The sequence below is a fragment of the Aspergillus puulaauensis genome, chromosome 5 (assembly GCF_016861865.1).
Source record: "Aspergillus puulaauensis MK2 DNA, chromosome 5, nearly complete sequence".
In the NCBI taxonomy this organism is placed as follows: domain Eukaryota; kingdom Fungi; phylum Ascomycota; class Eurotiomycetes; order Eurotiales; family Aspergillaceae; genus Aspergillus; species Aspergillus puulaauensis.
Genome location: NC_054861.1, coordinates 1,487,101 through 1,499,221, shown reverse-complemented (window position 1 = coordinate 1,499,221; position 12,121 = coordinate 1,487,101). Strand labels below are relative to the sequence as shown.

The window sequence follows — 12,121 nt, the reverse complement described above, 5'->3', positions numbered from 1 at the left end:
ACGTTGGAGAACTTCGTATTTGGAGGCCGTTCCTAGCTGCTCTTTCATCTCATCATCGACTCTTCGGCCCATTCGCCCCATTCTTCTCTCACATCCCATGTCTCAACGTTGCAGCTGATGGAGCCGACTCTTTTCCTCCAAGATGGTACCTACTTTGCTATCGCTAGATCCTCTCGTAGCAATCACTGACTCAACCGATCCCAGGGCTGCTGCTTCTCCGTGTCGCGTGATTCCCACGACGCTCAGTCCCCCTCAGAAGACCACCACCACCACAACAACAATCACGACACAACGAACGAACCCTCATCGACCCGTCCCCATCGATCCTCATCCCTAACATCCCCGTCCTCGTCTTCCCGCCACCGACCGCCCCTTATCCTCAACCACCACCCCTCGTCCTCACGGCAATCCCGCCAGAAGCACCCACCCCAAAACCAAACCCCAGTCCCATTGCCCGAGCACATTAACGCACCGATCCGCCCGCACATCTGGAACAGCAAGAAGCGCCTATGGACGCGCACACTTCTCGATCGCGAACGCACCGAGTTCTTCGAAACCCGCGTCACCGGTCGTCCCGAGGTATGGGCTGCGCTATCCGCTGCTCTGACGTTCATGCGGAATGAGGACTTTGGGACTGCGCAGAGCATTATCGATGCGGCGGGCGTCACTGTTCCAACAGGGGATCTTTGTCAAGGGTGCTATGATGAGCAGGGAGTGCTTTACCGATTGCCGAGGTGCATCGTGAGTGATCCAGATAATATCGTTGTCGATACTGGTGAAGATGGGAGCACGGATGGGGAGGATGTAGATGTGGGTTTTGAGGTGGATGATAGGAAGGACTTTGGTGATGAGGTAGAATCCGGGGATGAGTTGATTGGGGAGGATGGTGAGAGTGAACGGAGGAGGGACGAGAAGGGTAAGACGAGTGAGCGCGACTTGATCCGGGTGAAGGCGAGATTGAGTGATCGCGATGGAGAGGATCTTGTCGTCACTGTGAATAAGGCGCAAAATGTCGGGTTTCTTGCGCGGAAGGTGCAGCAGGAAGTCGGAGTAAGTCTACATTTCTCTCTTTTTTTCCATCTGTATCACTTTGATCCGAAGGAGCACCGACAACTAACGGGAAATATAGATACCCAGGACACAGCGCGTCCGAGTCGCCTACCTAGGCAAGATCCTCAAAGAGAATACACCACTCGTCGACCAGGGTTGGAAGCCAGGCAATGTAGTAAATGCTATGGTTGTCGCACGGCGATCCTCAACCTCATCGTGACCTAAATGTGTACAGCTACGACTTTCATCTTCTATACCCCTTCACTTTCCCCGCGAGCCCAACGACTCTTACCCTTTAGCCGACATACCAACCACTGAAAACAGCACCAGGCACCAGGCAACAGTCCTAGCCTTGTATAATTCCCAACCACGCTCTACAGACGATGCGACACTTGTACGAGTTCACGATAATACATACCCCGATTCTCCAGGCTGCCGGCGTTTGATACACTTCAACTTACAGAATCCATCGCATTGCATAATACCCCTCGTCGGCTGTCTTGTCTGTTTAACTTGATTTATCTACCTAACTACTCCCAGTCTACGTAGTGCAAATATAGGAATCTGAATACTTTCAACTTGCCTACATCCTTCGTGGTAATATAAAGTCGAGGTTAAGTTCACGACTATTATCCTTGTCAAACTTAACTCTGTAGAATATTCATTTCAAGTTATGACAGTCCGCCTCCAACCGTTCTGATTCTACAGATTTTGGAAACATAGATCACTATCTCATCATCGCAACTACTCTTAAAACCTAACCTCCAACTAACGAAGATCCTACACAGAAGGAAACCTAGAGCAACCTTCCATTATCCGCCTCCTTCCCCTTTGGCGTCTCCCCAGAGCGCCTCTTGAACACACGGCAAACAAAGACCGCCGCCCGCTTAACACCACGGACTATACTCGTCGGATTCCAGTGTCGGACCCGGAATATGTAGTAGAGCGCTACTGTGCCGAAGATATTAAACCCGATGTAGGCCCATCCGATACCCCAATTTCGCCAGCGTTCTGAGTAGACTGTTTGTACGAGAATTCCATGGTTAGTTTGGGTTATTTACTAGGTTAGGTTTGTTTAGTGGAGAAGGGGCAGGAGAAGGTTCACGTACAAATATTCGACGCAGCAAGGTACTGATCCGCGCTTCTCAGGGAGCAGTATTGGCAGTTCTGCGTAGCGTCTTGATTGTACAGCCTCCCTGGCGCGACCTGGAGGTAAGCACTCATATACTGTCCACAAGTCTGTCCGGAAGGCGGGTTAAACACGCTCATTTCCTCATCCGAACACACAATCTCTCGGCCATGGAGACCCGTCGCCGTAAGACCAGAGATAAGATACGTCAGCGGGGAAACGCGGTACATGAAGATCCAGAACCCGGGAAGAGCATTGGGCGGCTGCATGACGCCGTTGAAGACAAGGGTCATCATGAACATCAGTGTTGCGATTGTACCACCTGTTTCTGCGTCGGGAAGGGCAGAGATGACGAATGTTGCGAATGTCGACGTGAAGATGAAGAATTGGATTGTAAAGAGAAGCATCAGGCCCTGTCGGTGCGGGGCTTGGTTGGCGCCGTAGACGGGGAAGTAGTAGCAGGCCCAGGAGACGACGCCGGCGAGGATCTGCCAGGGTATTTCGACGAGTACGTTTGCGATTATGAATGCAGCCCAGGAATAGGCTTTTGACGGGCGTTCGCGGACTTCATAGAGGGAGCGCTGGACGACAAACTTGGGCATTATCCTAGACGGGCGTTAGTAAGTAGTTGATGGATGAGTTTGAGTATATGCGATACGTACTGTTGCACTAAGGTGGAGAAAATAGATGTGAGCATAAATGCGCTGAATAGTACGTCCTGGAATCCCTGTTGGGAACTGTCAGGCTTGAAGAAGGTGAACCCGATGAAAAGGGCGGAGGCAATGGCTAGAATCAGCTTCGCCCAGATGTATACGGGTTCACGCCAGTACTGCTGGAATACACGTAGGGTTACGTGCCACAGTTGGTTAGTGAAAGGCATGGCATATTCGCGGTGCGTATTGTCCTGCTCCTCCGATGGGGCAGAAGCCCTATCTTTATGGATCCGGCCAATTTCATTTTGAATTTCTTTGGCTTCTTTACTTTCATTCCAGACGACCGGCCAGTCCTGGCTCGACTTTCCAGAGGCACCGGCTCCAATCACTTCGAGGATATATTCCGCAGGCTGCATGGATTAGCACATATAACGGGTCAAGAGGGTAATGGAGACTGACATTCTCAGATGAGCCACATTTCCGTGCTCCGTTTGATTCAAAATAATTGAGTAGAGTATGAGACTCTTTTCCAATACCCCCGAAGTAAACAGTTCTACCTCCCTTGGCCAGAAACAATAGTCGATCAAACTGTTGGAACAGCATGGCGCTGGGTTGATGGATAGTAGACAACACCGCTTGACCGCGATCTGCAAGCTTACGCAAGAAGGCGCAAATGGACCAAGAGCTTTGTGAGTCTAAACCACTTGTCGGCTCGTCAAGGAAGATGAGCAGCGCAGGCTTGGCTGCAAGTTCAACACCAATCGTCAACAGCTTACGCTGTTCAACATTCAACCCCTCACCGGGGGTACCGACGATTGCGTCCGCAAAGTCCTGCATATTAAGCATTTCAATGACTTCTTCGACATACTTGTATTTCTCAGCCTTCGATACTGACTTTGGCTGACGTAGCAATGCGCTGAAGCGCAATGCCTCCCTCACAGTCGTTGTAGAAAGATGTAGGTCTTGCTGCTGGACATAACCCGTTTTTCTTTGGAAACTGGAGTCAAGCGGCTTGCCATCGACAAACATATCACCTGTAACAACGCCGATAGAAACACGTTTCGCGAGTACATCGAGAAGTGTTGTTTTCCCGGCCCCCGAGACACCCATCAATGCCGTCAACGTACCAGGTTTCACCCACCCATTCACGTTATCCAACAGCCGGCGCTGGCCGCCTTTGACAGGGATATCATAACACACATTTCGCCAGGTGAAAATACTGTGTTGTTCCGGGATCGCAGAGGTATTCGCTGTCGCGGCCTCACTTGGCTTTTCGGCCAAAGCGGTATTCTCAGGTGGTGCATCTCCTTGATCTTTGTCGAGGTTGCGCATCTGTGGCGGCACATGACCGCGGCGGAATACCAGAAATTCAGCCTTGGACGACGTCGCCGAATTGATCTCAGTCGCAACCAGATATACTATGGTGAAAAAAATCCAAAAACCGATCAGAATCCCGAGATTTCTCCATTCGTGAGCATATGTATAGCGGTACTGAGCCCAGATGTAAGAGTCTCCCGAGACGGTCCGCTCTCCCGCAACGCTTCCTCGAACTGCACAAATGAAGGAATCTCCGCTCAGGCTCGGATATGCGGGTACGAATTGTGAGCACTCAAATCGTCGACCGTGAAATTCGTTGGCTACCATAGCTTCGAAGGTATAGAACACCGGGTTAATCCATCTAATCCAACTGAACCACGGGACATCGGACATTTGCGGTGTGGGTATCACGAAACCAGTGTAAATAATGATAGCCAGTACCATTACTCCGGCCATGGACATTGCTTGGGATAAAGTCTTTGTCGATGCCGCTAGGGTTCGGAAGACCGCCGACATGGCGAGAGTGCTGAGAAATGTGAAAAGAAAGAAGATAAAAAACTGCGAAGGTTCGTAACGCTGCGCCTGTTAGCACTATTGTGACATGCGGACAGAATAACTATACTTACCAGCCCAGCCAAGAAGTAATAGATTATGTTGAAGACGACAGCTGAAACAAATTTGACCGGAATATCCGACACGATCCCGCCAAATGCTTCAGCCCAGGGGTGAACGAAAGCGTACGAGGCTTGTTTCTCTACAATCGGACGCTGATCGTAAAGTGAATTGATTTCGGTAATACTGATAAGAGCATTCATCCTGGGGCATATTAGTTGTGATTCCATTCTACATCAAGGGTAGGCACTTACAAAACAGCGAAGAATAGAGAAGCTCCTTTACTTTGAAACCCGGCGGAGGCGTTCGGGGTACTGTATATGTTAGAATATCGTCCAGTATGTATCCCCACAAGCCCTTACCCGAAGTATATAGAACCAATAATAAGAGACATCACAATTCGACCAATAACGGTTGTCAGTGTAGACGGTTTGTCGTTCCATATCCTAGCCACTGTCAGTCGAAAGATATCAGATGCACTCAGCAGAATGAATACCTTTGATAGGCTCGAATTGTACAAAGCTTGACCTGCATTGGAATTGAAATGACATAGGGGCTTTTAGGCCTGACGTGTTTTGCCTGTTTGTGCCGTTTCGCGTGACCATAGGTTTGTGCAGCCTCTCCACCGAGAGGGAACTCCTCCGAATGATCAGCAATGTCTTGCTTAAGATCGGAGTAGTACGGGCTGTTCTTCCAGTATGTCTCGAATTCCTCAGGCGTTCGTGGAACCTTGTTCTCCATTCCCTCGCGCGCTGTACGCTCTTGTGGGTTGGTTACGGATGTCAAAAAGTCACCAGTCGTCTGGCGTGGTGGGCAATAAAAGCCCATCTCCTCAAAATATTCCTTTGCATCGCCGCAGGGTCCGAAATAGATCTCGCGTCCTTCGTATAAGACAACAGCCTTGTCAAAGATGTCATAGATTGCCTGTGAAGCCTGGTAAATTGCAACGGCATGGCAAGTGCCGGCTACATTTGCAGACACGCGCAACGCTTATAAATGCACTGATCAGTTCCGTCTGTTTTATAGGAGACTGCTATGGATGATCGGTTAAGCTTACCCTTAGCAAATTCTAAGGCACTTGCAGAATCAAGCCCTCTTGTACTGTTGTCCCAGGCCGCAACAGGTGCTCCCGACACTGTACGTATGTCAGTGTTAAGCCAAACAAAGTAGGACAGTCATTATTTGAAGGCTTACAGGCCATTTCGGCAATACTATATATGAGTTAGTTCCAAGCCATTTTATGGTTGTGATGAATATGAGAACAGACCTGACTCGTTTTCTCTCACCACCGGAAACACCTCGTATATAGTCATCGCCAACTATATTACAGTCAGATACAGATGTCAGGGGCATATATTTCTAGCGTGGATACCATACCCTTGGTGTTGTAGGTGTGCGATAGACCGAAAATAGACATGGCGACCTTGGTAACGTAGGTAGCGAACTGGTGACGACTGGCTCCCTCTAATCGGTGCTCGGGAGTCCTGGCTGCTGCTGCAAACTCCAGGGTTTGCCCGACTGTGAGATGAGCAAAGTGCTTGTCCACTTCCTGGTTGTATAGGACCTCTCCCTTGTATTCCTTGAGCATAGTCTCCTGCGAAATTCCACCGTATTGAATCTCGGAGTCTTGCCCTAGTTTCAGCCCATGGAGCTGACCACATAGTGATTTCAAAAACGTTGAACAACCACTGCCAGGTCGCCCCAATACGATCAAGAGCTCGCCGCTCCTGATTAACCCGTTGAAATCGTGCAGAATATGTTTCTCGGGGGATCGTCTGAATAAGAGCTCATTAAGTCGCAAGGGTGCAGCAAAGAGAGACGCCATAGTATCTTGGTACTGCAACGCCGACCCCGAACCAGATACATTGAGGTTCTGGAATGAGATGCCCATCGATGGTGGCCGGGGGAACCCTTCCCTATCTATGAGCTTCATCATTTTACGGGCCCATTTGTAGTGGTCAAACTGGTCAGTTGTAGGATCAAAGGCTGGGTCATCGAGGGCCATTTCGTCGACAGTGTCCATTCGCTGTATTCCCTTTCCACCGACACCAACACTGGCACTAGCACTGGAAGTGCGCCTGGGAAAGTTCGAGGCAATGTGAGTCAACTCTGCCTTACCGTCAGGGTTGATCTCATCGAAATAGGTCGTATCATCTTGGGCTACCCTTGAATTCTGGCGACTGCGGTACTGTGTTTGAGGGATTTCGTGGATCTCATCTTGTTGCTCCGAGCTCTGGTGGGAGCTGCTGCTGAGTTCCTCATTCTGAGCCATTTCGACACCGTGCCCAGTAGCAAAGGTGCTCAGATCGCACTGTCTATGGAGGGTAGAGGATCGTAATGGGAAAGAAAAGGAAGAAACGACAGGCGCAAGAAGGTATCAGCAGTTTCCAGTGGGTAAATACTTCGGAGACAGGAAGCCGAACCGGTGCAACTCCGCAACAGAATGTATCATCTGACTGGGAGAAAAAGGGATTTATTTGGAAAAAGGCGACAGGTAAAGAGACAGTAGTGATGTCGTCCAATGGCCATTGGCAACAAGTCCGGGGGAGTCCTTTCGGGGTTCTGACGTGAACCGTGGGTGACGGTCCTCAGAGACCGCAGGGATCGCACGACTGCGATTTGCCGACGTGGGCATCGTGATGTCATGAAAAAGGAGACGCAGTGGGCTCTCGTGTAACAATAAACAGAATATAGCATGGGAATGGGAATTCCAAGATTGCAACGAGGGGCGGGGACGGGTCGAATGAGAGCATTCCGGATGCGGTCCAGACTCCAGAGCATAAAGATCTCCCATAACAAGACAGCTTTAAGGTTTCACGCTCCCTGAGAGTCACTGGTCCGTTCAATTGCACATAATAATAAACCCAGTTCTAACCCAAATATCCTTTGTTTGTTGGAAACTGGTGTACACTAGACTTGGCCCATTGGAGGGGCCAACAGCCTTCAAGTCCGAGGCTCCACCATCTCGGAGATACCACTCAGCATTAACTACTGTAGCAGTAAATACTAGGTACTACCTGGATCACTGCAAACAGCTGCCGGCATTCTTACTTCGTGCTTCGTACTCCGCATCTCGGAAAGTCGTGAGCTTTTGCTTGGGCCCAGAGCCAAGAGTGATCAGCAGCATTGACGCTAAGCAGCTCCATCCATTGGGCTGATGCCACAAAACTCTCCACTGACTCGTCGATCTCGAAACGCATTTCCGAGCATAACTTGGCATAAGTATCTCGTAGTCAGCGGATGTTTTTCTTATCCACACCGAAGTACTATGTACTAAAAAGGCAGAAGAACTCCGACGGAAGAGTGCAATTACTAAAGTAGTATTTCAGTTCTTAAACTCGAATACCATTATTTACTATAGTTAGTGAACGCTATTCCGCTCCAGGTCCATGGTGCAAGCTCGGCGAATAGTGCGTGCAGGCCAACCTCATAGAAACGTCACTCTTCTGCTGTCACGAAAGTCAGGGCAGTCAACATATTCTGTACAATGCCGTTGGTAATTCATGTACTGGAGGCAACCGAATCCCCACCTGCAGCATCGATTGGCCTGCATTGCTCTCCAGACGAGAGACTCCCGACGAGCAGTGAAAACCGGAGAGTTGGAGACGTATTCTATTTCTCGGTCACTCAAGAGCCGCACGTGACTCGACATGCTCCCCACTAGCAATAACCAAACAGTGCAAACATTTAAAAAAAAGTCATGGATGCGATAGCGACTCGAGACTTCGTTAGCATTGCTCTTATGAAACTTGCATTTTAAATTTACGGATCTAATTATCACAGCTGCGCTCCGTTTCTTGGGCGCCTACAAACTATTTGCAATTGACACCACCGTTACAATTGCCATTGCCATTGCCTTCTACGATTGACAAAAGAAGGCTCTAATAATCCCCAACATGACAGACCTTGCGAAAACTCCCTTCGTAAGGGAGCTCGCCTCAAGCGGTATGATCTCTACTCCTGTAACCCCGGATACCAATGCTAATAGTACTTCCTAGACAAGAAGATTCGTGACAAAGCCACCGACTCCCTCTCTCTCTTCCTCCGGTCCAGGACCGACCTGTCCCTCCTCGACCTCCTCAAACTCTGGAAAGGCCTGTTCTTCTGTACGCTCTCACTTTGTGCCCCCGAAAAATTACCAGAATATCATCAGGCTAATCTAAATAACCAATAGGCTTCTACCACTCTGACCGCCCCCTCACCCAACAAGCCCTCGCCCGCAACCTCACTTACACGCTCGTCCCCTCTCTCCCCCAGACAACAGTGCACCGCTTCCTCCGCGCATTCTGGATAACCCTCGGCCGCGAATTCCACGCCATTGATCGCCTGCGACTAGACAAGTACCTGTACCTGATCCGCTCACACGTCGGCGTTGCATTCCAGGTCTTCCTCAAGAACAACAACCCAGCAACCGCCAACGGCGCCAACAAGAAGCGCAAGAGAGAAGAAACCACTGCATCGAAGAAGCGCTCCAAATCTAAGTCGAAGTCGAAATCGAAGCATGCGGATGAGGACGAGGACAAGGAGGAGCAGGAGGATGTGACGAATTCAAACTGGGCGGATCTACAAGCTTACCTAGACATAATTACCGAGGGCCCTCTGCACCCATTGAACTTCGATCCGAGCCAGCCAAAGACCGATGAGGAGAACGGTGTTATTCCGATGCCACATGGGCCTGACGGGTTGCGGTACCACTTGCTTGATATCTGGATTGATGAGATTGAGAAGGCTCTTGAGATCGATCCCGAGAGCGGGAAGCCTGTTGGTGAGGTTCCGATGGAGATGTTGCTGGCCCCGGTTGAGAGGCTGAAGAAGGAAAGCGCGCACAGGCCTGTTAGGATTAGGGCCGGGGAGACGCTGGATGATGAGCGGTTAGTGGAATGGGGCTTCAAGGAGAGGAAGGCAGACAAGGCTGGGAGTGAGGATGAGGAGAGTGAGGAGGAGTGGGGTGGATTTGGGGATGATTAGTCGATTCCCGTATGTATCTATAGTAAAAAAGCAATGTTTTGAACCAAAGTAGAACTATGACAGAGTCTGCTAGCAGAGCGCATTTATAGAATTGTGTTTATTATATGCCTCTACCTCGTGTCTTTAGGGATATGCAATACCAGGTCTAATACACTCAACCCCGAACCAAACCCAAAAACCGATATAGGAGTAAAAATGCAAGAATCAAACCGTGGCAGTACTTGAGTTTCAAAAGTCGTCGTCCATTTGGGTATCATCACAGTGAGGGAAGATGGCAGCGGCGGGTATGTATGTAGGTGTCTATAGAGAGGGAAAGTGGAAAAACTGGGGTATATCTGCGTGCTTCAACTTGACCCAACCAATAAACCATTATGGCCGAGGCCCCGGCGCTTCATAAATATGTCCGGACTTCGAGAGAACTGTGCCAAGACCCTGGTGGATTTCGACCTGAAATGCTTCGAACGGTATTTTTTCGCCGTCGACGCTGATGTACCCCTCCTTCTGTCGAGGGGTAAGTCGGAAAGCGAGAGCCTTGCGAATGTCAACTTCCGGCATGTCAAAGAATGTGCCTTCAGGAACTTCAGTCATCATTTTGAGGACCCTAGAACGACTAGTTGTACCGTCCACGGTGACGATATCCATAAGCCCATCGTTAGGTACTGAAGCCGGGAAGAAGTTTGTATCCTTGGAGACTATGGCCATATTCCCTGCGTAGAAATTGCCAATTGTGTCTCCCTTCACAACCTCCCAGTCCGTGGGCAGCTCATCGAGAACAGTTCCATACTCAAGCTTTGGAAGGCCTTCGCCTTGTTGGGCGCCATCTGTAGAGCGGACAGGCGGGGTACCGCTCACATATGTGTTATAATGGTTTTTGATAGCGGTTTTATCATCCATGACTACCTTTATAGCAAGGTCACAAGGGTATATTGCTTGGTGCATGAGCCGCACTAAGAAGCCATAGGTAAAGCGGTGGGCTCCCATCCATCGGATGTTATCTGTGCCCAGATCCGAATCCGCGACGATACCGAAAGATTGAGATAAGAATGATAATGTGCGAGTGGTTCCCTGTGTGATGGACATCAGGTCCATTGGCATGCGCACTCCCTTAACGATGGACAAAGCAGCGATGGAAACACTCCCGGTTCCAGTAAGGTTCCAGGCCATCGCGTTTCCAGAGCCACAGGGCAACATTGTAACAGCCAGCTTCGCTAATGCTTCCACAGCATTCGGCTTCTTCGCGAGACCATTGAAGACTTCATATGGTAGACCATCACCAGAGCAGCACACAATAGCATCGTATGCGTTGATGTCTATCTGCTCACAGATCTCCGTAGCATGTCCGCTGTGTGTTGTCTCCTGCACATCGATTTCGCAGTGGGCGGCCGCAAATACTGGCTCCGCATATGTCCGGTATAACTTAGCCGCAGTACCCTTGCCTCCGAACGGGTTGATCAGGATCTTGAGTCGCTTATACCGCTGCGCATTACCGTACGCAAGGGTAAGCAGTTTTGACGTCCACGTCTCGACTGTCGCTTTCTCTTCGGGGGTTATTGGGTATTGCAGGGCGGTTACGGCAATGTCATGCTTGCTGGCATGCTCCGCGTAGGTGATGGTCAAGCCGGCCGAGGATATGCTCGTGTCAAGGACATTGTATAGGGAGATGGAATGGGTAATCTTGTTCGCTTTACAGTAGAATAGTCAGTCTCTATTGTATTTTTGCCGGTATCGCTCGGTAGGTAGAAGGTAGGCAAAATGATAACGTACTTGGTTTGGGAACCAGACCACAACATGTACGGTCCGACTTGCGCATGGCACGCTCGTCTGCAGATCATACCAATTAGCTCAATGCACCAAATCGCGATCAATGGACAATACGTACCGACTACTAAAAGGGAATCGCCGCCTAATGTGAGAGACACAGATTCTCCCACCAGCAGAGTCGAATCATGGCCGAGTAACCGGAGGTGGGAATCAGATTGATTCGTGCAGGGTGAGCTATTGAAAGCCATTCTTCTCGACGATGCGCCGAAGCATAGGAACAAAGAAAGTCAAATCAAAGACAAAAGAATATACCGCGATATGATACGGCTAAAAATACAATGGGGGAGAGGTGACAGGAGAGACAGCCCGATAATGAGGAAGCAGGAGGTTGTCGGAGCCTCGGAGGCGCTGGAGACGGCGAGATGGAGAGGAAGCACTAGCTTCTGACTGAAACTCTCTGGACAACCCCCCGTTTTCGGTCGCTGTTTATCCTCCAAACAACAAAAAGATAGAAATTCCAAACGCAAACTAGTTCCTTCTTGCACTGAGCCTACATAACATTTTTAATAAATTTCAAATAAAAGCCAACACCCATGATCCGATGCTTCCGCCTGTAGGCGTCCAAGATACG

General features: G+C 49.8%; 4 protein-coding genes across 4 annotated transcripts; 2 read left to right on the top strand and 2 right to left on the bottom strand.

The window, feature by feature from the left end:
* Positions 1 to 142: 142 nt before the first annotated feature.
* On the top strand, positions 143 to 1,270 carry APUU_50570A (ubiquitin domain-containing protein; the record flags this gene model as incomplete). The annotated part of the gene is made up of 3 exons (XM_041705581.1): positions 143 to 145; positions 205 to 1,050; positions 1,130 to 1,270. The coding sequence occupies 3 exons, from the start codon at positions 143 to 145 to the stop codon at positions 1,268 to 1,270; spliced, it is 990 nt and encodes a 329-aa protein (XP_041558053.1).
* Positions 1,271 to 1,846: 576 nt separating this feature from the next.
* On the bottom strand, positions 1,847 to 7,033 carry APUU_50569S (uncharacterized protein; the record flags this gene model as incomplete). Its single annotated transcript, XM_041705580.1, has 12 exons — positions 1,847 to 2,070; positions 2,160 to 2,785; positions 2,842 to 3,242; positions 3,292 to 4,725; positions 4,776 to 4,965; positions 5,016 to 5,075; positions 5,124 to 5,207; positions 5,258 to 5,750; positions 5,819 to 5,896; positions 5,956 to 5,972; positions 6,029 to 6,080; positions 6,139 to 7,033. The coding sequence occupies 12 exons, from the start codon at positions 7,031 to 7,033 to the stop codon at positions 1,847 to 1,849; spliced, it is 4,554 nt and encodes a 1,517-aa protein (XP_041558052.1).
* Positions 7,034 to 8,657: 1,624 nt separating this feature from the next.
* Positions 8,658 to 9,729, top strand: APUU_50568A (ribosomal RNA processing 1 family protein; the record flags this gene model as incomplete). The annotated part of the gene is made up of 3 exons (XM_041705579.1): positions 8,658 to 8,706; positions 8,760 to 8,867; positions 8,936 to 9,729. The coding sequence occupies 3 exons, from the start codon at positions 8,658 to 8,660 to the stop codon at positions 9,727 to 9,729; spliced, it is 951 nt and encodes a 316-aa protein (XP_041558051.1).
* Positions 9,730 to 10,098: 369 nt separating this feature from the next.
* LCB4 (putative sphingosine kinase (SphK)) lies at positions 10,099 to 11,738 on the bottom strand (the record flags this gene model as incomplete). Its single annotated transcript, XM_041705578.1, has 3 exons — positions 10,099 to 11,411; positions 11,494 to 11,550; positions 11,609 to 11,738. 3 exons carry the CDS (start codon positions 11,736 to 11,738, stop codon positions 10,099 to 10,101), a joined length of 1,500 nt encoding a protein of 499 aa, XP_041558050.1.
* Positions 11,739 to 12,121: the final 383 nt, after the last annotated feature.